At 38.9% G+C, this 21663-nt stretch overlaps 1 protein-coding gene across 12 annotated transcripts in view; it reads right to left on the bottom strand.

The window, feature by feature from the left end:
* tcf7 (transcription factor 7) overlaps nucleotides 1-21663 on the bottom strand; it is a 47628-nt gene that overhangs the window by 17168 nt on the left and 8797 nt on the right. For 3 of the 12 annotated variants that reach the window (XM_077547346.1, XM_077547353.1, XM_077547352.1), the window contains exons 1-3: nucleotides 14437-15222; nucleotides 14216-14288; nucleotides 11131-11237 (exon numbers count right to left, since the gene is read on the bottom strand). In XM_077547346.1, the coding sequence (XP_077403472.1) occupies nucleotides 11131-11237; nucleotides 14216-14288; nucleotides 14437-14634 (378 nt within the window). In that variant the 5' untranslated portion in view covers nucleotides 14635-15222. Of the gene's footprint in view, nucleotides 1-11130; nucleotides 11238-14215; nucleotides 14289-14436; nucleotides 15989-21663 lie in introns of those variants that run through there. The other 9 variants (XM_077547347.1, XM_077547357.1, XM_077547356.1 and 6 more) reach the window with 6 other exon arrangements.

Below are 21663 nucleotides of genomic sequence, written 5' to 3'. Positions count from 1 at the left end.
GGCAACAAGTTAACAATTACAATTCCTATTTTCCCGTGATAAGGGGTCCACTGTAATACATCTGAAGAATAAAATATTTTTTAAATGTAGGTAGATGCCATTTCGTTATTTAAGATAAAACACATTTTCTGGAATTAAATAAAAACAAAAATAAACCTGAATTTAATCAAATAAAAAAACATAAATAAATGTCATAATTAGTGCATATATAAAAAAAAAAACTCAAAATATATTTAAAAAAAATCAATAAATACAGTCAAAATGTAACTAGATAAATTACATATTTTTGTATGAACAGTTATATTTCTTCATCTTAAATCAGATTGCATCACATTTCCGAAAGATCAGGATTAACCATTTTCTATTTGTGATGTCTATATTTGATAGACTATAAATGATTAAAGCCTTGGCGGAGGCTTGTGCTGTTTTAGTCATCTTTACAATACTGTGTGTGTGTGTGTGTGTGTGTGTGTAATCAGGAAATCACTTTCCAAAAGTGTTTTAAGTTAACAAGGCAGAATTGACATAAAAACTCTTGGAAAAACAGAGCATAGGACCACTTACATATAACTTGTTTTGCGTTTTGACAGCCATTTTCAGTATCTACAGTAATATTTAGCATTGCTGTATATAATTCCATCACTTTTAACTGTTCATGGCGCACCCCAATAGTCACTGAAAACTCTTGCTAAGAAGTGACATCACATTAATTGACAAACTGTGAAACGTTCTAATGTTTAGTATGAACATTTCAGATTTTGATCATTGCTACCAATACTGCAGAAGCGTCCCTGAGAGCATGCGAGAGCATTTTGAGGTTCTGATCAACGCACAATGAACTAGTTAGCGGAGGCGGCACAAAAACGCATGCCGAGTTAGCACTGAACTTTTGATTTAAATAGCTTTGATTCCAGAGCCTAGAATTGATAATAATGATAATAATTTGTGTTAGATGGCACGCTCAGATTATTGTACGTACAATCCCCAGGTTACGTTTCCAACCGGTGATGAAAAAAGTCGCAAATCAAAGACGTAACCGGGATCAGAATTGCAAAAACTCGACTGACTCCAAACACCTGGGAAAACATCTTTGACTCCGGTCGCCTCCCGTTGGTGGTTCAAACTTGCCCAAGTGGTTTTGGCGTGCAGCCTCAAGGGGGATTTGACGCCCCCCCCCCCACCCCCCCAATGGATACCGTTTGCTCGCAGCTGTGCCGAAATATGACTTCAATTTAGCATTTAGGACCCTATCCGTCAAAGACACTACTTGCAAGAAGTCCGTCGCTGTAGTTGGGCTGGCTTGAATTACAAATCAGAAATGATTTGTTTAAGACTCGGATCAAGCAGACGGCAAGAGATGAAATGGGATGAGAGTGCAGAAGCGAGATTGGCGAAAACAATTAGATCCTAAATCCCTGCGCCTCCGAATTGTTAATTGTTTGTAACCGAGGGCCTTCCTTGCATCCGAAGGCGGGGGGGGAAGAAGGCGGAGGGGGTGCGGGGTGGTGGATTTCCTCAGCCCCGTCCAGATCGCGTTACACAAGCCCGGGGGCTCTGATGTGGCTTCAGACAGCGAGCGCAAAACCAAAAGCCCGCAACCGCGCAGGCCGGCTCGGCGCTCGGCCTCGTCCTGCGGTCGACTGAGGAATATTTTTGAAAGCCTGAATGTGTTTCCAAACTACACACCCCCCCTCCCCCCTCCCCTCCCCGTCCTCCTCCATCCCTGCAGGGATGCTGCGCTGTTTGAATGTTGGCGGCGAACTGGTGACAAGTTGTTCCGAAGGGATAGCACGCAGGATTTAGATGGTTTTCATTTACGGGCAGAACATCTGGTGCGGGAGGTGAAAGCAGTTTTCAATTCGGAACTGGCTCTAGAAATCGTTTTCTGGTTGCGTTCGGACAGATTTGATTTTTGAAGTTTTTTTCCTATTTTTTTTTTTTGCGCTTCACTGTATGTACTCTGTGAACGGTTATAGTCACTTATTAGGTTTAATTTGGTTGGGTAATGTGTCACAAGAAATTAAGTGCTAGTCAGGGTTATTATAGTTCTATTTAGTTAGTTTTAATTCGTTTTCAGTGTGGTTCTGTTTTACTTATTTCAGAAATGTTTAGTTTTAGTTAGTTTCAGTATTAGTTAAAAAAAAAAAGTGTATTACGTGTGCGCAATATTTACAAAACACCATGGGAGCGACATCATCTGAAGGTGCTTTTCTATTGGCTGCTGCTGCTAAATGAAATGACACTTTCAAACATCCTTATTCGAGTAATATAAAAATAAATCTACTTAAAATCACATTTAAGATAATCCTCAAAGGTTCATGCATTAAATTAATTACCAAAGACTAAAACAAAGGACATTTTTTTGCTATAATTATAGTTATTTTTGTAAACATAAAATGTAGTTTCAGTTAGTTTTCGTTTTTTTAAAAAGCATTTTTTTTTTTATTTCGTTAACGAAATAGTTTTTTGAATTTTATTTTTTTCGTTAGTTTTAGTTAACTAAAATAACCTTGGTGCTAGCAAGCTACACGCTACGTGCAGATGCAAGCTTAAAGGGTTGCGAACGTTTTTTTTAAGTTCGGAACGCGTTCTAAAAATCTTTCTGGCCTTTTTCAAATGGCACCAATCAAGTAGCGGACTTTTAAAGTGTGATTTATAGTTTGTAAATGCTGCATCCATGCTCGTCTTAAGAATGGCGTTAGCAACACGAAAGCTATAACAGCTAGGCGGTACATCGTTATTGACTAGGGACCAATTCAATGCCCATATGAGCTATTTTAGTAGGAAAGCATGTTAAGTCAACCTGCTGCCTTTAAGGACCAAATTGATGTGACGCTAAGATATGTTTGGTAGCACACAGTGTTGACCGAGCAAATTACAACATGCGGTTCCTTTTACAAACACAAAAACTCAGTTGTGTAAATGATGAGCTAAAACATCAGTGTTTTATCTCGTTAAGTGGACTTCAGATAGACCGGGCTGAAAATGACATGTCGCCATCTTACAAGATACTCATTTGAGACGGTACAAGGGGTACACACACACACACACACACACAAATGGACTCAAAGTACTAAAGGTGCTAACTTGTAGCAAAAAAAAAAAAAAAGCCCATTAGAACATGTCCGCCTTTTTATCCGTCGCATCAATTAAAGCCCTTTCCATTGGCGAGCTCTTGTTCTCTATTAGCGCGCCACCTTCTCGCCTCTCTCGTGGAGTTTCTCTTTAATCTCAGAGAAACGCTATTGCCATTGATGCGTCTATTGATCTGATGTTTGCGCCTGATGCTTTTATCTCAGTCTGAAAAGAAGAAAAAAAAGCCTCGGGTTTGGCGTGCTAGCGCGTTTTGGGCCAATGAGGACTTGAGATGTTTTCTGGATATGAACACATTTGTGTGAGCTGTTAAATGCCTTTCCGGTAGTTATCAGGCATCTGTATGGCAACTGTTACTTACACGCGTAACCAGAGTCGTGTCTGTTGACGCCAACGTTTATTAGTAAGTCTGTTCATTTCAAAATCTAAGGCTTTGGGGACGAGAGCCTAGCATGTTTCAGTCGACAATGACTTTAGATGTTTTTAGGACATTTGAGATCCTGAGGCTTTTCGTTAGCGGCACTATTTCTTTTCATTATTCATCAGGCATCTGAATGGACACCTGTTACTTTACACTCACAGGCTAAAATACAGACGTTCAATGATCAGCTAACTCTTTGACTGCCAAAAAACGTTAAATAACGTTTAGTAAAATCCTATGGAGGAATGCCAAAGACGTTAAAAGACGTTTTTTTTTCAAAACAGAGGTGAAACTAACCATTTTCTATTGTTGATTACTGAAAAACGGAATAAGGTAGAAACAAACTTTTTGTTCTGATGAAAGATGAGAGTCCAATCTTTCATTTGGTAGTATGTGTGTTTCCATAGTCCAAACACATAATTTTCTATGGACCTTGAAAGATCAGTCAAAAATGCTTAAATCGGCTGGCACCCACGGCACCCCTTTTCTGAAAACGTCTGGCAGTCAAAGAGTTAATCCCCCCCCCCCCCAAAAAAAAAAACATCTGGACTTGAGTTCAAATTCAGGTAATGTCACCCCGGTAGTGACAGAACTTCGCTGTAAACATAGGATGTAATCCAGGAAACTTCTGAATCCAAGTTGCCTACGATTGCATGTTTTAAATGAATATTAAAGCTAAAAATGGATGTATTCCCATTAAAACCTGTAAGCGACCTGCTGGCCTCGTGTTTTTCCATAAAGCGGCGTCCCAGAATCGGACCACAAGTGTACTACTCCGAGAAAATCCCCTCCCATCTGCCTATAAAACCCCAAAGAAATACATTTGAATCCAACGTTTTAGCCAGAGGGCGAAGCTTTCGGTGTGGCGTGGTTCCACCAGACTAATCCAAGCGCGACGGCAGAGGGGGGCGAAGTGAGGGCGCTACCATCCGGCGGACTGCGAGTGGACTCGGTCCAAATCCTTTTGCGAGGGCTCGCTGTCGTGCGTCCGACCGCAACGCAGCACGTTGCAGAGGTCATCTGTCAACACTGGCCGCTGTGTGTATTTATATATTTATACCATACGTGCGTGTTCGTGTGTTTATAAGACATTTGTTTTATTTTAAGTCCTCAGAGGAATGCACCAATCAACAAGGGCAGACGAGAGTTTCTGTTAGATAGCATGGCATAGCACTTTTGGGGGTTTGAGTCCAAGCCCGGTCGGGTGGCAGCTTCGGTTCTGCTATCGATCATCTGTAATAATGACGCGGCGGCCGACTTTAAGTGTGTAATTACGTTCCCGAAATAGAAGTGGTAGGCTCCGCTGTGAAACCTTTTGGGACCTTAAAGTACACTTTTTATGACAAAAATGACTTGGTGCTTTTTTAGCTGCCACTCTTTAGGGGGTGGAAATGAGTACCTCAGGTAAAAAAATAAAAATAAAAAAAGGTCTGGAAGGTTACACAGATGGGCAGATTTAGTGGTGTGGGAGTTCGTAGGTTGGTTGACTCGATGAATGGATGATAAACTAAAAATTGCTGGTTGGTTGGTTGGTCGGAAGAAAGGCAGGTAGACGGGTAGCAAATTCACTGGGCATGAGATTGGTTGGTTGGTTGGTAGAATGTAGATTAGTAGATGGTTGGTTAATTTATTGGTCTATATGGGTCAGTTGGAGAGTAGATGGTTACATTTAGTGGGTTTGGGGTTAGTTGGTTGGACATGTAGATGATTGGTTGGATGTGTTGATAGATGATTGGAAAGAAGAATGGTTGATCAATAGATCAGTAGATGCTTGGTTAATTCATTGATATGGAAGGGTGGACGGGTAGATAGAAGAATATATAGGTACATGAACATCTGGGGATCTTGGACAATTTGTACATTCACTAAGTCTACTAGTCATTTATTTCACTGATATCCATCCATCCATCCATCCATCTCTAGAAACATCTGCTGTTTGCGTCTGCGGATAGAGAAAATGTGCGCTGCTGATTTGTAATGTAAATATGCGGTATTAGAGCACACAAATAAACACACGCATTGCATTTTCAGCTGGCGGGCTTTGCGTCGTCGCTGATCCGTAATTGTTACCACCCGGGCCGCGCGACTAACCGTCACCGGCAGCCGATACAAGAATAATCAGAGACAGACGTACACACTGCATATTTACACGCATACGAGCTACCAAAATGTGTCTGCGTGTGTGTTAGCCTCGGCTGCGTACGTCCACTTAGCGCCAGTCCAAAAAACAAACACGGTGGCCAACCAGAAAAACCCAACAGAGTCCCGGTGCGGCGGAGGCCAAACCCACGACAACGTCCTTTCTTTCCAGCCTTTGTCAAGCCTTTTTTCTCACTTACAAAGCATGAGCTATTACAACCGTTTGTTACGTAGCAATCGTATCAATTTCACCCACACTGTTTAATTATCCAAAAGTTATATAATCAATTTATATGCAATTTATTGTTAAATTTTATGAAGTGACAAATTTACACCCATTTTGTTGCGGGTCAGATTGACCCACTGACCTAAAATGGAGAGGATATGTTCTGAAGCACTTGTTTATGAATCAGAAATGAATGAATAGTTTAATTAAGCTGACGTTTCATATTTAACTAACTAATAACTAATTATTTGACTTTAAAATGGGTCAGTTTGACCCAAAGTTTGTTTAATTACTCCAAAAATTGTTTTTTTGTGCAAATAGATTTTGATTTTTAACAACTGGTATAAATTAACATCAGAATTGAATTAAAGCACCTTTTTTTTTTTTACCCTAGCAATGAACAACGTAAAAAAAATAAAAATACAATTTAGTATAAAGACGTTACAAATAAAACTAGTTATACGGGAGGATCAATTAAGATTACACAACTTCCCAACATATAGAAACTATAAATCCATTTTGTCTTACGGTTACATTTTCCTTTGTAGCTCGGCAAGTGAAAAATTTCCACTTGTGGTACACGGCTAGCAAGTGTGCATATGTTTGTGTGCGTGTGTGCGTAGTTCAGGTGAGGCTTGTATTTTCCGTGGTGAACCACAACAAACTGTACTCAGCGCACTGCACCTCAGAGGACCCTTACTGCCAACAAGTACTGTAGTCAAATGGAAATTTTAAATGGCCACAAGTAGCCCTCGCTACTACTTATGTTTGCGCTAACTTCACAGCAAGGGAGAACGGTGCTGCTTTTGAGACACTAAAAAGCAAATGTGGCTACATTATAGACAACATCCCAAACTCTTTTTTATGTTGAATGCATTTTGTATTCACCCAGCTAAGTAGACGAACATAATAGTTTGAAAATCTTTTTGTTTTGTTGAAAGAAATGGCTTTTTCGTTCAGAAAAACATCAACAAATCTGCCACATAAGCAAAAATATTACACCAAGCTATGTTACTGGTTTGTGTGTGTGTGTGTGGTGGTGGTGAAAGGGTTAAAGGTGTTGCGAAGATGCCAGGGAGTGACTTTCGACAGAGGCTGTGGTTTCCGTTGTCGTAGCACACTGCGGCTATCTGCTAGCGCTCTGATTGTTTACTTCCGACTCCCTTGTGACTGACCCTTGCTGTACACTGGTGTCATCTTCTCGCTCTCTTTTGACACTTTCACCCATCTTTTTTTTTTTTTATTCGGCGTGCACTTCCTGAACATCCACTCGCTTCTTTTCTTTTATCGCGTGTGTTAGCCCCACTGAATGTTAGCAGTTAGCATGCACGCCAGCTGCGCTTAACACAAAGCGTACCTCACAGTTGCTCCAGTTTTTCATCCGCCCTTAAAGTGCTCACCACCGCAACAAACAAATACCAAAATCATCATCAAAGTTAACACAGCGTAGGAAACAAAAAAACAAACTAAAAAAAACTCACTCAACATAACTGGAACTGGGAATGAATTTACTTCCGTTACGGTGTACGCCAGCCAGGAGGAAAGTCCGATAAGGTTAATAGTATATTAAAATAGTATACAATATTTATGAGATCATGTCATTTGTTTGTTTTCACAATAGACACTGTAATATCCATTATATGTTTTTTTTCTTCATGTTTTCATAAAGCCAACAAATCCATAAGCAAAACTGAATTTTGGTTGAAGAAATGTTTAATGAATCTATTGGTTTTGTAAGTGTTACAATTCTCATTATGTATTATATAATTCACGAATGACACAAAGGAATAAAAATTAGCAACTCATGCTTCCGCATAGCTTCCCAACAATACTAAACGGCGCACTTTTAACGTACCATAACGTTTTATTCATTTTTTTTTTCTCCTGCTCTCTGGCCGCAATGAATGTATGTTAGTGTGTCACGGGGAAGAATGAACTTCACGGAAGATGAAAGAGGACGCCGCGGTGGCCGTGCGTGATCACAGCCATGTGTGGTGGCGCGCTTCATGCGGCTGCTAAGGCTCCGGCTGGTCTGCGATGGCCACGTGGGCAGAGGAGAGCGACGAGGGCGAGGAACATCAGGATGAAGAGGAGGAGGTTGGAGTTTCATCTGCTATGGACTATTTTTAAACAAGACTATTTTAATGATGATGATGATGATGATGGTGAAGATGTTTTGGGTGTGGAGGCCAGATGATCAATCAAAATACATCACGCAAAAAAAGGTTTTGTTTCCTTTTGTTGTTTCCCTTTCATAGTTGAGTCAATAAATCCATACAAATAAAGTCATAAGGCAGAGAAAAAATTATAATTCTACATTATCAACATGACTTTAATAAAAAAAGTTATTTTTTGTCTTATTAAAAAAATAATCTTTACTTTTTCCATGTGAACAACACCAATTTATTCAAAACAAAGCAATTTTGCAGGGGGAAAAAGTTACATTATTGTCACCATGATATTGATTTATTCACTATCTCTATAAAGCCAATAAATTTGTAAAATTGAAATTTGACAATAAAAATCATTAGTGGTATTTAGTATAAATAAATACTACTAAACTGTTTAAAATTGCACTTGTTATATTTGACCGCATTTGTTTATAAATCTAAATGTATCAACAAGCGACGTGAGCATTAGGTTTGTCAACCCCCGATTCGGAGTCAGTAAACCACATACTATGCATGTTTAAAATACATTAAATAAAAAACAGCAATTTTCCGGCGGTTGAAATGTTAGAAATCAGAGCTCATTCCATTGGATCCTATTCATTTTCAATGACCGAATGGTAGTTTTGCCTACCCACAATGCACCACGCCGCTACCCATAATGCACCGCGCAGTTGAGATGCGCACTTCGCTTACAGTCAATACAGCTGTAAAAAATGATGTAGCTTGACAGAATATCCACGCCCCCCCCCCTCCCTCCTCCAATATTCATTCAATAATATTTAGTATTATCACTAATAAATTTATAAAACATGATAATTAAGAATATATATATATTTAACAATTTCTGAATGCATTGTTTACTTTACGGCCCATCCATGAAAATTCTGGAGTTTGCTAGACAAAAATCTCTTCTTTCCTTTTTCCCCATAGATAAAGTCAATAAAATAAAAAACTGTCTCCCATTTTCCTTCAATTAAGGTAAACTAATTTATAAATGTTTTGGTTAAAAAAAAGTGTTGAATTATTTTGTAATTTATTTAATATAATTAATACTAGATATTGTATAGTATATAGTATAACATCGAGCGGCTTTTTTTTCTGCATAATTTGTGTAAACCTGTTGCCAACAAACAAACATACCAAATCCCAACATTTCATTGAGCTTGTTTAATCATCATCATTATGTCTTTTTTTTTTTTTAAATATAAAAATAAGAGATACTTCCTCGCAACACACGCCAAGACCTGTTTGCCCCGCCCTTTTGCCGGAAAATGAATAATTACAGGTACAAACACCCGGGGGCCATCTCAAAGGAGGCTTTTTCCCCATCTTTTGATATCCCTTTAAAAAAATAAAAAATTCTCTTCTCGGAGATAGTCGGAAGCCTCGGCCACCCGCCACTTCAAAGCCACACTGACGCATGTTTGCGACTTCATCTCGCTTATCTATAACACACGTGTGTTTACCTCTCAGGCTTGTAAAGGCATCATTTTGTACTCTAATAATAATGTGGAAAAACACCAAGAGTTGCCCCTTTTGCGAGGGAGATTGTGCGGAGCAGACGTGTGGAAAGCAGAAAGTTTTCTGACTACAACTGGTGGTGTCACACGTGTACAAAAGAAAATTTGGTAGCAATCAGACAAAACCGCTTAGTCCGTACGATGGTCGCTTCTAACCAAAATGACTGACTTGACTTCCTGTGTGTTTTGGGGTCTAATCATGACGGACATACCTAATGTCATATTGCTAAGTGAAAATGACTTTGGTGCAGATTCCGTCAAACTTCATGTTTTGTGCACTTGAGACCAAAACAAAAATGTTTTGAAATCCAGTGTTGTCAATCAGTAAAGTCTAGAAGAACCCCTGGAAATTCCTGAAATGCAAAAAAAAAAAAAAAAAGAAGCAAAAGCAGCATCACAAAAAGAGAAATAAGGAAGTAAAAAAATCAGAGAGGGGCAACATTCCCTTGATCCTATTTAGAAAAGGAGGAGGGCTGGGGAGAAGATGCATGGATGATGAAAACATTTAAGATGGCCTCAGTGTTGACATGACAACAGCCTTACAAGAGGGTGTTGCAGTTGCACTCCAGGCCAATAGTTGGCGATGGTAACAAATGCCACCAATCTCAAAAATGAATCTGATTATACAAGTAAATTGAAGGTTGTCATTTGCGCTCCGATATTCCCTCTCCCCCCATCATTTAGTTCAAATGACTTTCAATTTCTCCGGTTTCCGCTGTCACTTGGGGATTGCCTATCAGCCACAATCAATAGCGTTCTCGCTCGGCCGACTCAAAGATTGCCGCCGCTGTACCCTTTGTAAACAACAACATTAGCTTAAAACGTCACATGTGACCTCAGCAGAGGCTGCGAACAAACAAGATCAAAGAGCACGCTTGTTAGCGATTAGCGGCGGCGGCGGCGGCAGACTTCCTTGCGACTCCACATACATGCGCTATCGTACAATCTTGTACACAATTAGACAGGAGCAAGCAGGCTCGTCTTGTTAAAAAGTGACATCATGACCATCCGTGACTCATGACTGTCGCTAACCTCAACTAAAGAATCGCAACGTATTTAGAGACACTGTAATTTGCCTTTTTTTTTTTTTATGTGTCTGTCCGCAGATAAACAACAATACAAAAACATAAAAGAACATGCATGCATTATGTAAGGAAATAGAAAAAAAGTAGAACCCATGCTATTTTAATGAGAATTCAGGCAAATGTAAATTACCGTAAAAATGCATGTAAGGAAATGTTGAAAAAAGTGAAATTTATTAAATTTTACTGAGAAAATAGAAATTAAGCAAAATGTAAATAAAAACTACTAACATGAATTTAAGAAGCATATGACAAGTATATTAGAATCCATGCTTTATTTACTGAGAATTTAAATCAACTTAATAATGAAAACATACGTAATAAAGAACCCCAATCATTAAAAAAATTAAAATAAATTTAAAAAAGCTGACACAAGGTGACCACAGTTATTAACTTCTTTGTCCGAACAATAATCTTTTTCAATCAGAACCCAACACAAACCTCTCATGGTCAAATCAAGAACCCAAACCGGGCTTACCGTTGGCGACACAGAGCCGTTGGGGAGGTAGGGGTCCGGCAGCATGAGGAAGGGGTAGCCGGGGTACCCGGGCGTCTTGTACACGCCGCCGTCTTGATGCTTGGATACTGTGGAACAAACAAACAACAAAATTAACAAGTTAGCGGAAATGCTAGTCAGGTCGTGACCCAATTCCGATTTTTTTCTTTTCAGTTCCAAATATGCGCACTAGCATTGTAAACAAATGTGAATTTCTTGATATACTGTATCATGCTTGACAAGTCAATTTCCTTAAACAAAAAAAAGTTTAAAGGGTGAAAAAAATATATGCATTAGAAATCAAATTGTGTGTATTTAGCACTGTAACTTTGGGTAGATTTATGCTGAACGTTTTATGTGCCTTTTCAGTTTTTTTATTTTTATTTTAAACTTTATTTTATCTATTGTCCATTTTAAAATCTGGACTTTAAATCTTGATATTATATCATATTTATCAATTAAAAATGGGGAAAAAATATATGTTGAAAATGTGTTTAATAATAATAAAAAAAAAAAACAATGGATCAACTTCCACTTTTCTATTTCTGCACACCAAGCAACACTAAACAATAAATCGCACTAGCAAAATTATGCTAACATCTTTATGCAAAACATGGCGCAGCTAGCGGACACCTTTGCTAATTTTAGCATCAAGTGTTGGCCTCTAGTTGGTCTCAATAACTAGTTCAATACCCACTAAAGAGAAGTTGCATGTTGTTAGTGTTGTTTTTAGTAATCCTAGTCCACAGATTGTATTCGCTTCTTGTTTTGACAGTAAGGAACGGTTTGAAGAGCTCGCTACTGACACATGCAGGAGTTGAGTGGAACAGCAACAGCTGCTGATGTCTATTGGTTGATCCAAATGACAATGACACTTGAAAAAAAACAAAAGATGGCTGATGACACAGCTTCCGCTATCTTTATGGAACATTCAAAAAAATGGCAAAAAATCTCAGTTGCATCTGTATTCTTACTGTTCCATGTCAACCCTGTTTAAGTAAAATACAACAACATTAACTTAAGTCAACATACATGCAATTAAGCATTCCTTGTTGTTTAGTTTGGTCGTTTTGTGTTATTTGACACATTTTTATCACTTTGAACCACGTCACGTAAATCCTAAAAGATGGAATGCTCCCAAATGTAAAGCATGTGTTTACAAGTGTTGTTAGTTACGGCATGTTAGATCCTTCGACGCGTTACAAGTGTCGCCTGGCCTCCTCCTTCTCCTCAAGCCTACATGTTAATTATCTGATTTTATACCCTAAGACACTGGCTGAGGCTTTTTTAAGGCCATTGTTTGGTATTAGTCACCTTTAGAGCTCGACTCCTACCTGACATAAATTTGAAATTTTTTTATCAAGGTGGGGAATAAAATAATAGGATTAAAAATCAGCAAAATTAGCAGCTTTAAAGTTATTCTTGACTAAAAAGTGCATATGGGGTCAAAATCTGCTTGCATTTATCATGTAAACAACTTCTCAAATTTCCTAGATTGTGTTGATGAAAAACGCATCACTGTGTTAGCGGCTAGCGAGCTAAGCTAAACTCACTTGAAAGGCTTTAATGGCCACCAAGGTGTGTCACACAAACATGTTCATATAATGTCCGCCATGCATGAATCCAATGTGCTATTTCCTATCGATACAATCGCTTGGTTACCTTTCAAAACTATTTTAGATGCATTTTGTTCGAAAAGGCCAACTTGCCGACAACAGATCGATGTGGGTGGATTGCAGGAATATTACTTAACATATCGATGAAGTGGATGAACCGTTAATAAAGGGATTTCTATGACAACCGTTACAAAAAAATGGAAGCTTTTTAACAGAAGCTGACTCATTCTTTATGTTAACAATGACAACCTGTCAAATTTAGTCCAAATGTGTGCATCAAGACTCACTGTTTATGTGTAGCTTTCTAAAATAAGACAATTATCCTTAATAGCATTGTAAGCCACAGAAAATGCATACAGCAGGATTTTTATACATTTCACGCATTTGGCAACCTCCAGAATTGTGTTCTTTTTTTTATTAAAATAGGTCAAACCTGACTTACTTCATCATATAAACAACATAATTTTAGTCCAAATGTGTGCATTCAGTTTCGTTAAAATAAGATTTACAGTATTACTTTTAATTATTAAAAATAAATAAATGGCAGCAGTAATTAACAGGAATTCTGACATGTCATTATGTAAACAACTTAAAACCAAATGGAGTCGTGGCCGAGACTCACTGTGTAGCCATTCAAAAAAAAAAAATAATAATAATTTTTAAAAAGCCTATTGCCGTTACTAGGTAAACTGGATAAAATGTTTGTATAATAAATAATAACAATTAAGCGGATGTTTGTACATATTTCACGAAGGGGGTCTTTACTCTTAATTTTAATTTCTAAAAAAAATGTGTAAACAGAATTAAATCTCAAATTTAGTTCAAATCGAGATTCATTGTGTTACTATTCTAACAAGTCAAACAGTACGAAATGCCCCAAAATGTAAAAAAAATCAACAGGATTGCTGACTCCCTCGCCAAACTTCTCAAATTTAATCCACGTGTGCATCGACTCATGTAGCCAGCCTGACAAAAAATTGCAGTTGATAGGTAGGATAAAATGCATAAAATGTCAAACTTATAATTAGGCGAATTTCTGATAAAATTGTAAGACGTTATTTATTCATGATTTTGAGTACAAAAAAGGCAAACTCAGACTCCACCACATGTAAACAATTTATCCCTCAAATTCTAGACTCAATGAATCCGTTTGGATTTTTTGTTAAATAGTAAAGTGTTAGAAATGGCCAAATAAGAGCAATCTGAATGAATGGATGCAATCAGTGCTGAACCTTAAAAAAAAAAAAAAAGTATCGACATTTTTTACAGTGGCCACCTGGAAGCAAAACGCTTTGAAGCTGCCGCCGACCAGCACGTGCCCCCGTGACCAAAATACTTTGACACGCTCGATGAAAAAGTCATTTTTAGTGTCCGGATAAACTCATTAACACCCTCACTAAACATAAAAAGTCTCAAATTAAACATTCGGCGTGTTTTGGGGGTTTCCTTACCGGCGTCGAGCTGCTCCCTGTGCTTGTCCGGGAAGCCCCTCTGCTGCTCGGCCGGCTGCCCCCGTCTCACCGCCTGGAGGGTGAAAGAGTGTGAAAAGTCGGACGAAGTGCTTAAAAAGTGTCTTAAAGTGAGTCGAGGGTGAACCGATTCATTCCCCCGCGTCGTTTCGTAGTAAGTAAGTGTGGGGAAATGGTTAAAAATGAAAAGAAAGAGCACCCACAGAGGAGGCGCCGCCGCCGGGGCCGCCAGGGCTGTGCTGGTGGATCTCGGACTCATTGACCAGCGACGACTTGAGGTCTGCCAGGTCCTGTTCTGTGAAGGCGCACTCCTGGTGGACCTTCTCCTCCTGCTCCCCTTCGTCCTTGAAGGCGATCATCTCGTCGGTGGCTCCCAGGTCGTCCCCCCCATGCTGAGGCATGACGACGTCCGCGATTCCGGGGACACTTTTCCCCCCACCGCCCCCGTCTAAGTGTGCCCAATAAGATAAAAAACAAAGGAAAAAGTAGAAAAAGAGACGCCAAATCTGCGGGGTTTGTCCTCTTTAAGAGTCCGGAAGAAGAGGGGGAAAGTTGTTCCGTGGCGTCCCGCGGCCGCCTGGAGGAGGACTGATGTTCTCCTGCAAGAGTGCGCAGGACAAGACGAGGACCCCCGACATCAAAGGGCGCCGCCGGGGTGATTGACAGGTCCGATGACTTGCGTGTGTGTGTGTGCGTGTGTGTGTGTGCGAGCGTGTGTATGAGATTGTTTCTACAGAACTTCTTAAAGAGACATCACCACCTCCTCCTCGTCGTCTTCGAGCTGAGCCCCGCATTATTCATGACTTCCAGGGGCGTGTTCACACTCTCCATCGAGCAGGGCAAACACCAGCCCGTCAGCATGTGCTGCATTCATGAAAATGAGTCAAATCCCGACTTTGGCTTTGTGTTGTTTCATTAGTTGAATGGCTAAAGACGGCGGACCTGTTGCTTTCAAGAAATTGGGGAAACCTACTTGGATCCGTATTCAACCCCCCCCAAAAAAAGGTTACTGTACTGGCCACCCAGACAACTTTTGTGACCGGCTGTTGCTTTGCTTATTGAGGGTTTATCCTGTTTGATTTTGTTAATAATATTTGATGTTGAAATTTTTTTACAACAGGCATCAATTATATGTGCATTTTTCCGCTGTACTGGGTCTGTATTCAAAGTGTTCCACATCAACCTAGTTTGACACTAACAAACCACCCCCCCTTAATACATAAGTAAATAAATAAATAAATGAAGCAATATAAATATTGCTACTAACTTACACCAGCACTTCCACTAGCCCTGTGCTGCATTTGTAAAAATGGGAAACATCCCTTTTGACTAATTTCAAGCGTTCAATGTCTACGTAGTCAAATGCTAAAACAGACAAAACAACAACAAAAACATTACATCAAGTACCCATTATGTGGCTTTCGAGAACATAGGAAATTAAAAGCATGGCTGCTGACAACCACCGTTGCTGCATTCATTAAAATCGGAAATGTCACATCTGTAATGTAAAAGCAAATGTAAGGATAAGAAAACTACTTCGACTACCCTTACGCTGCATTCAATAAAATAGGAAATGACAGGTTTCTATGTCTTTCCTGTCAACCTGTGCCAGATTGAAGATGCCAAAGCGTGTCGCCAGTGTTCTCCTTTTCGGTCCCAAACTGTTCATTTACAAGCGCCGGGCAGGAGGACGCCATGCGGGATGTTCTGTGCCAAACAAGAGGGCGTGGCGTACCCGGCATGGATCTGACCCTCATTTTGTATGCCAGCTGACTTGGTTGTTGAGGAGGGAAAGAAGTCAGAAAAACACACACAACAGTGGAAAGTTGCAATGTCGTTCCTTCCCATTTCTGTTGCTCCCTGTGCCGATGCATTTTTCATGCGCTTGTTAATTGAGAAATATTCATAGGCGACACTTAATCGCAGGCTGAGTGACGATCTTCAGCTGTGGAGCGAAATTAAATACAAACAGAAAGACGGGCGTGCGGCCATTTGCATAAAGCTGCATATTTATACAATATTGCCGGCGCATATTAATACAAAGATTAAAAGGCGCACTTGCAATGTATGCAAATCTAAATTATGAATGACTTGTTTAAACTGCTTGTTTATTCGCCTTGATTAAATATAGACAGATGTTTCCGTCCTCGGAGACCCTCGTGCGCACTTTTTCCGCGATACACCCCTTGGAGTGTTAGAAAACATTAGCACTCGGCACCAGAAGGGCTTCATATTACGAAATCCAGCACGGATGTTCAACATGACAGGACACGTGAATCAACGGACAACATATGCTGTGAAACAAGGGAGGTTGTCGGCCATTTTTGTTTGAAGTTGTCATATTTCACGATATCCGGCATGCATATTCATCGTGATAGCCCATCAACATAGAACCTCAGCTATGAAACACACAGGTAAACAGGAAGTAGGGATAGGTGATGAATTTGACCCCCAAAAAAATATATTGAAAAAAAAAAATAAAAAAAATGCAATTGAAATCAAAGGTCAATTTGTCACCTCCTGAAAAAGTCGTTGTTGCACTTATGGTGCCAGATTTTCAAATTTTCCAGAATGAGAGATTTTAATCCCTTTATTTCTCAATTCTTTGTCTTGTGACAATGCTTTTCTTTTTGAGATCTTGTTGCCTACTTTGCTTTCTGTGACCTTTATTCATCGAACCTGCTGGTAAGCGTTTTAAAAATTGCGCTTATAATTTTTACAAAAAATGTATCAACAGCTCTCAACAAGGTGTTAACAAGCTAATAATTTAAAGCGTGCACTTTTTTTTTAATATTCTGAAAACTGTTTACATGTCAATGTTTTTTTTTTTTTTTAAACGATGAATCACAGTGGGCTTATATATACAATTAAAAAAAAAAAATTACAAACTGTAGTGTGCCGTGCTTTCGAAAGCAACATGCAAGGGGCAACATTAAGGCAAAGTAATGAAATCATGTCCTCTCATTGGGGTTAAGCCACATCCAAGGCAAACAGCTCTTAACTGGAACCACTTGTGTGATTTTTTTATTGCCCGCTCGTCGGTGGAAACATGTCCTTGAAGGCAGCACGCAGACAACAAGCACAACACATGCAACCAGTACTAATCTTAACAGTTGAAGGTGCGAATGTATTGATTTGAATACAAACGGTATCATCCAATAAACACACAAAACTTCTTTTTTTTTCTTACCCTACCCAACCTCAGACAGTGTCCGTACGTCAAAGAACCAGGAAGTAGCCTGCTAGCTAACAATAATACATCAGATTTGTATGGCACTTTTCAAGACACTCAAAGACGCTTTATAATGGAATGGATACATTATTACTGAACGATCGGCTCTTACACCCTGAGCCACGGCTCCCACAAACAGATAAAAACCAAACACACCGCATGATTTTTATGTAACCAGGAAGTTGCCTAACAAGCTAACCATCGGCTGAACAAAGGAACAAATATAGTGGTGCCTTTATTTACTAGTTTATTTAGTTCCGTAAGAATTAAAAAAAAAAAACACCAACAAAATGGAAAAAAAAAAAAACACCCCCACAATTTTTTGGGGTGACATTTTACTTTGTTTTTTAATAAGAAAAATAGCACTTGACGGTACCGTATTTTTCTTAAAAAAAAAAAAAACATACAGTGATAGCATCGTTAAATAGAACTTAAAGAATTAAACTGTGCGTGGGCATTCAGCAGCTCCTTCTGGTATGCACATGTTGGCCACCAGAGGCAGTATAATAGGTAGACATACTTTACAGGTGATCTTCTTTTTTTTTGGTCTGTTTTTTTTGGTTTCTGGTTCATAATTATCATAACATCGATGCTAGTTTGGTTATCTTAGTTAGTTTTGTCTGTGGTGTTTTGCACTGTGTGTTATCATCAAGCTAGCGGACTTGGTTGTTTGTTTATATACACGTGTAATTGTCTGTTTTATATTTACCCTTAAAGTGAATTTCACTTGTACTTTCGATGCAATTCATTATAGGAATTTATTTCGTTTTTCGAAGTTTGAGGCACAACGGAACCAATTCCCCTCAGCATAACAAATGGTACGGTCCCGTTATCCGATGTCCCTCCCAGTAGGTGGAAAGACAACGTGTCCTAATAAATTTGTCCATATCGTGTACCCGCGCACGAAAGTTACTGTTTTACGCTGGTGAGGAGTTGCTAACGAGACTCCACGGAGCCTCAGCAGGCGTGTTTGTGTTGACGATGCCATTGATTCCGTCTCTTCACCTCGTCGTCGTTAGCGGCTTATCAAACATTTATGAGTTGCGATCACGGATCTGTGCGGGGCTTTGGGGCGGAAAACAACAAACAAACACTAGAAGACGAAGAAGAATTTTTTTTTTGAAAACATGTTGGTGGTGCTGGAAGATCCACTCATGAATTTTGGGGGATTTTCAGTAAAGGTCAGACTCTCAAAACACGCTTTTTAACGTGAAATATAAATTTTAATGACGATCAATAAATAGTTTGAAAGCAGTTTTTGTACATTATATGTATTTTTTTTAACTTATGTAATATTTATGTTTAATATGTATCATCATCTGTAAAGGTAATAAATGTTAATGATGTGCAGGTTTTATCACGGAAAAATAATTTTTTGCCACAAGGGTCCTGGAACAAACCTGAAATCTTGTATTTTTAAATGATAATGTATCTCAATTATAATTTCAAATACAATAAAACAATCTCAGGATTGAGATAAAAAAATGTATTAAATCTATTTTTTTTTATTAAATTACTTAAATTTTTAAAATATCTAAAATAGAAACCCTATAGTTTTCGATATTTTGCAATTAATTAAATTTATTAAAATATTAAAAAATATTTATAATCTAAACAACATTATTGTAATGCAGTGCAACTTCCTATTTTATTTTTCAATTATGAATTCATTCATTATACATACTGCTTATCCTCGCAAAAACATTATTTTTTAAAAATGTTTTAATGACAAAATGTCACAGTTTCTTAAATTATAACTATTTAAATGTATCTAAAAAAATATATTTTAAATATCTGAAATAAATTACATTTATTTTTCAGTTTGAGTTGTGGGAGGAAAACCGCCAACAAAACTCCAGATACTTCATCTGAGAACTCAAAGGTTGCTTACTGACATCACGTGCTCGTGCGCCATGCAAACCAAAGGGGACCATCACAACTTGACCTTTCGTGCACAGGTTAACGTGCCTTGCACACATGTACACGCACGCGCACAAGCACGCACGCACATACACACACACACACACACGCACGCGCACAAAAAGAGTGGGGGCTCGGAGGCGGGGGTGGTTGGGGTGGTTGGGGGAGATGGGTGTTCATGCAGTAATCTGTGAGGCAGGAAACAAAGGGTCTCGTTAATGCAGAGACTAGCTGAGGCCCTTTGATGTGGATCCAAGTCATTCAACACACACGCTCACACAATTTAATGGTAAAGTTGCTAAGACACTATCTTGCAGCAACTGTGCTAGATGAAAAGGCGTTTATTTGCATCCAGTTGTTAAAATGAATGTAAAAAAATGACAAGTTAGCAGTTTTGCTATGCTAATTGTTTGCCACTGTTGTCGCCGTTAGCCTAGCAGCTCATTGTATCGCAGCGTATTGCGATGCTTGAGCAGCTGTCTGGTTTATGCGTTGATGTTCTCCTTTTGCGCGACAACCTGATATTAGCGGTTAGCATGTTAGCTGCAGTCCAGTGTCTGTTTGAGTGCATTCGCCCACAAGGCCACATACATACATACATACATACATACATACAGTATATATATATTTACTGATCATATTGTGAACCTCAACAACAAAGTGTCAATAAAAAATATTGACAATTATGCTAATGTAATTGTTTTAGCATTAGCTAAAACAGGAGCTTGATGCTCATGTTTTGACGAGGGACTTCATGTCCATTACTACTTTGGCACAGTGAAGAACTTAGCCTAAAAAAAAGGAGCATAAAATACTTTGAGCGCTCGAGGCAAGTTGTGTTAGCATTAGCACATAGATGACCTTTATACATGTTAGCTAAAAGAGGAGGTTGATGTTTGTTGTGCTAGCATTAGCTACAAAAGGGAACCAACACTAATGGTGATCGGAATAAGGTTATATCATAAATTTGTGTGTTTAATATTAGCTAACTGGTTAGCTTTGACTCATGAAATAAAGTAACATTGGTACACAAGCCTTGCAATATTTGGAGGGCCCTTGAAAGCAATTAGCAACATGAAATCTGGTAGGCATGTCTTATCGTGAGGATACCAGCAAAATTACTGACAAGAAGCCATGACTGAAAAGACTTAGTAGCTAACATTTTGCAGCACGACAAACATGAGGGGGGAGCACGGGTGCACTCAAACCGAGCCTCCTCCACTCCCTGTGACAGAAGGCGGGCGGCTCTTATTAAATGTGGCGTCCACAGTGGTCTCTTTCTAGTGGCGAGGGGGCCCGCAGATGACTGTCGGCCGCCTGATCTGGAATCAGTTTTTTTCTGCGGCGAAGCACCCTGATGTGGCCCGCGGGAGGATGTGGATGTCGATGATGGATCATTGTTTGGCTTTTTTTTACTGTGTGTGTGTGCGAACGTGTATGCGTGTGTGTGTGTTTAAGATTGTTTCCATGCTTTGCAGTAAGTATCAAAGATCAAGGATTAAGACACACATGCTGCACACACTGCCATCTAGACAACCGATGAAAGCACAAACATTCAATTGACTTCAACAGACAAAATATCATCAATAATGTACATCTGAATGCGTCCTATAGGTGGCGCTAGAAAGCTCTGTGTAAAAGTCAGCCGTTTACACCATACGACTAGCACTGCTCTCTAGAGGTGAAATGTGGTCATTGACAGGCAACTCGTGTACCGATTACAAAAAAAGAAGTTAAAATTCATTCCTCTAATGATTTAATTTCCATTCATTACATTATTTGTTTTATCTTACATACATTTTTTTAAATTGACTTTCCAATTATATTTCATAAGAACAGCACAGTCACAAATTGGCAGTGAAACTAATTTTCTACTCCGTTGACAATTTAAACATCAAACGATGATCTAATTGAAATTCATTTTTCATTCGACAGTGAGAACCAACACAGCAGCTGTTTAAGAATTTAAAAATAAAATAATGTATAGCAAATTACAAAGGAAAAACAACTATTAAAATCGGTGACTAAAAGGTCAAAGGTAATCGCTCACACTGAAATACAATAAATATATATATTTTTAATTCAATAAAGGTAACCAAAAATAGAGCATTATTATTTGCAAAAGCAGAATGTGTAACTAATAAAGCGTCCAGTGAGTTCTACAGCCATCTTGCCTTAAAGCCTTTTAAATCTGTATTTAATGTTATTTTGGACACAACCCAAAAGCAGCTACTCGGCCATCCGCACAAAGCACAAATATAATCCAGTGGTGCTACTG

The sequence above is a fragment of the Vanacampus margaritifer genome, chromosome 16 (assembly GCF_051991255.1).
Source record: "Vanacampus margaritifer isolate UIUO_Vmar chromosome 16, RoL_Vmar_1.0, whole genome shotgun sequence".
Taxonomy (NCBI): Eukaryota; Metazoa; Chordata; class Actinopteri; order Syngnathiformes; family Syngnathidae; genus Vanacampus; species Vanacampus margaritifer.
This window is presented reverse-complemented; position numbering and strand designations above follow the sequence as displayed.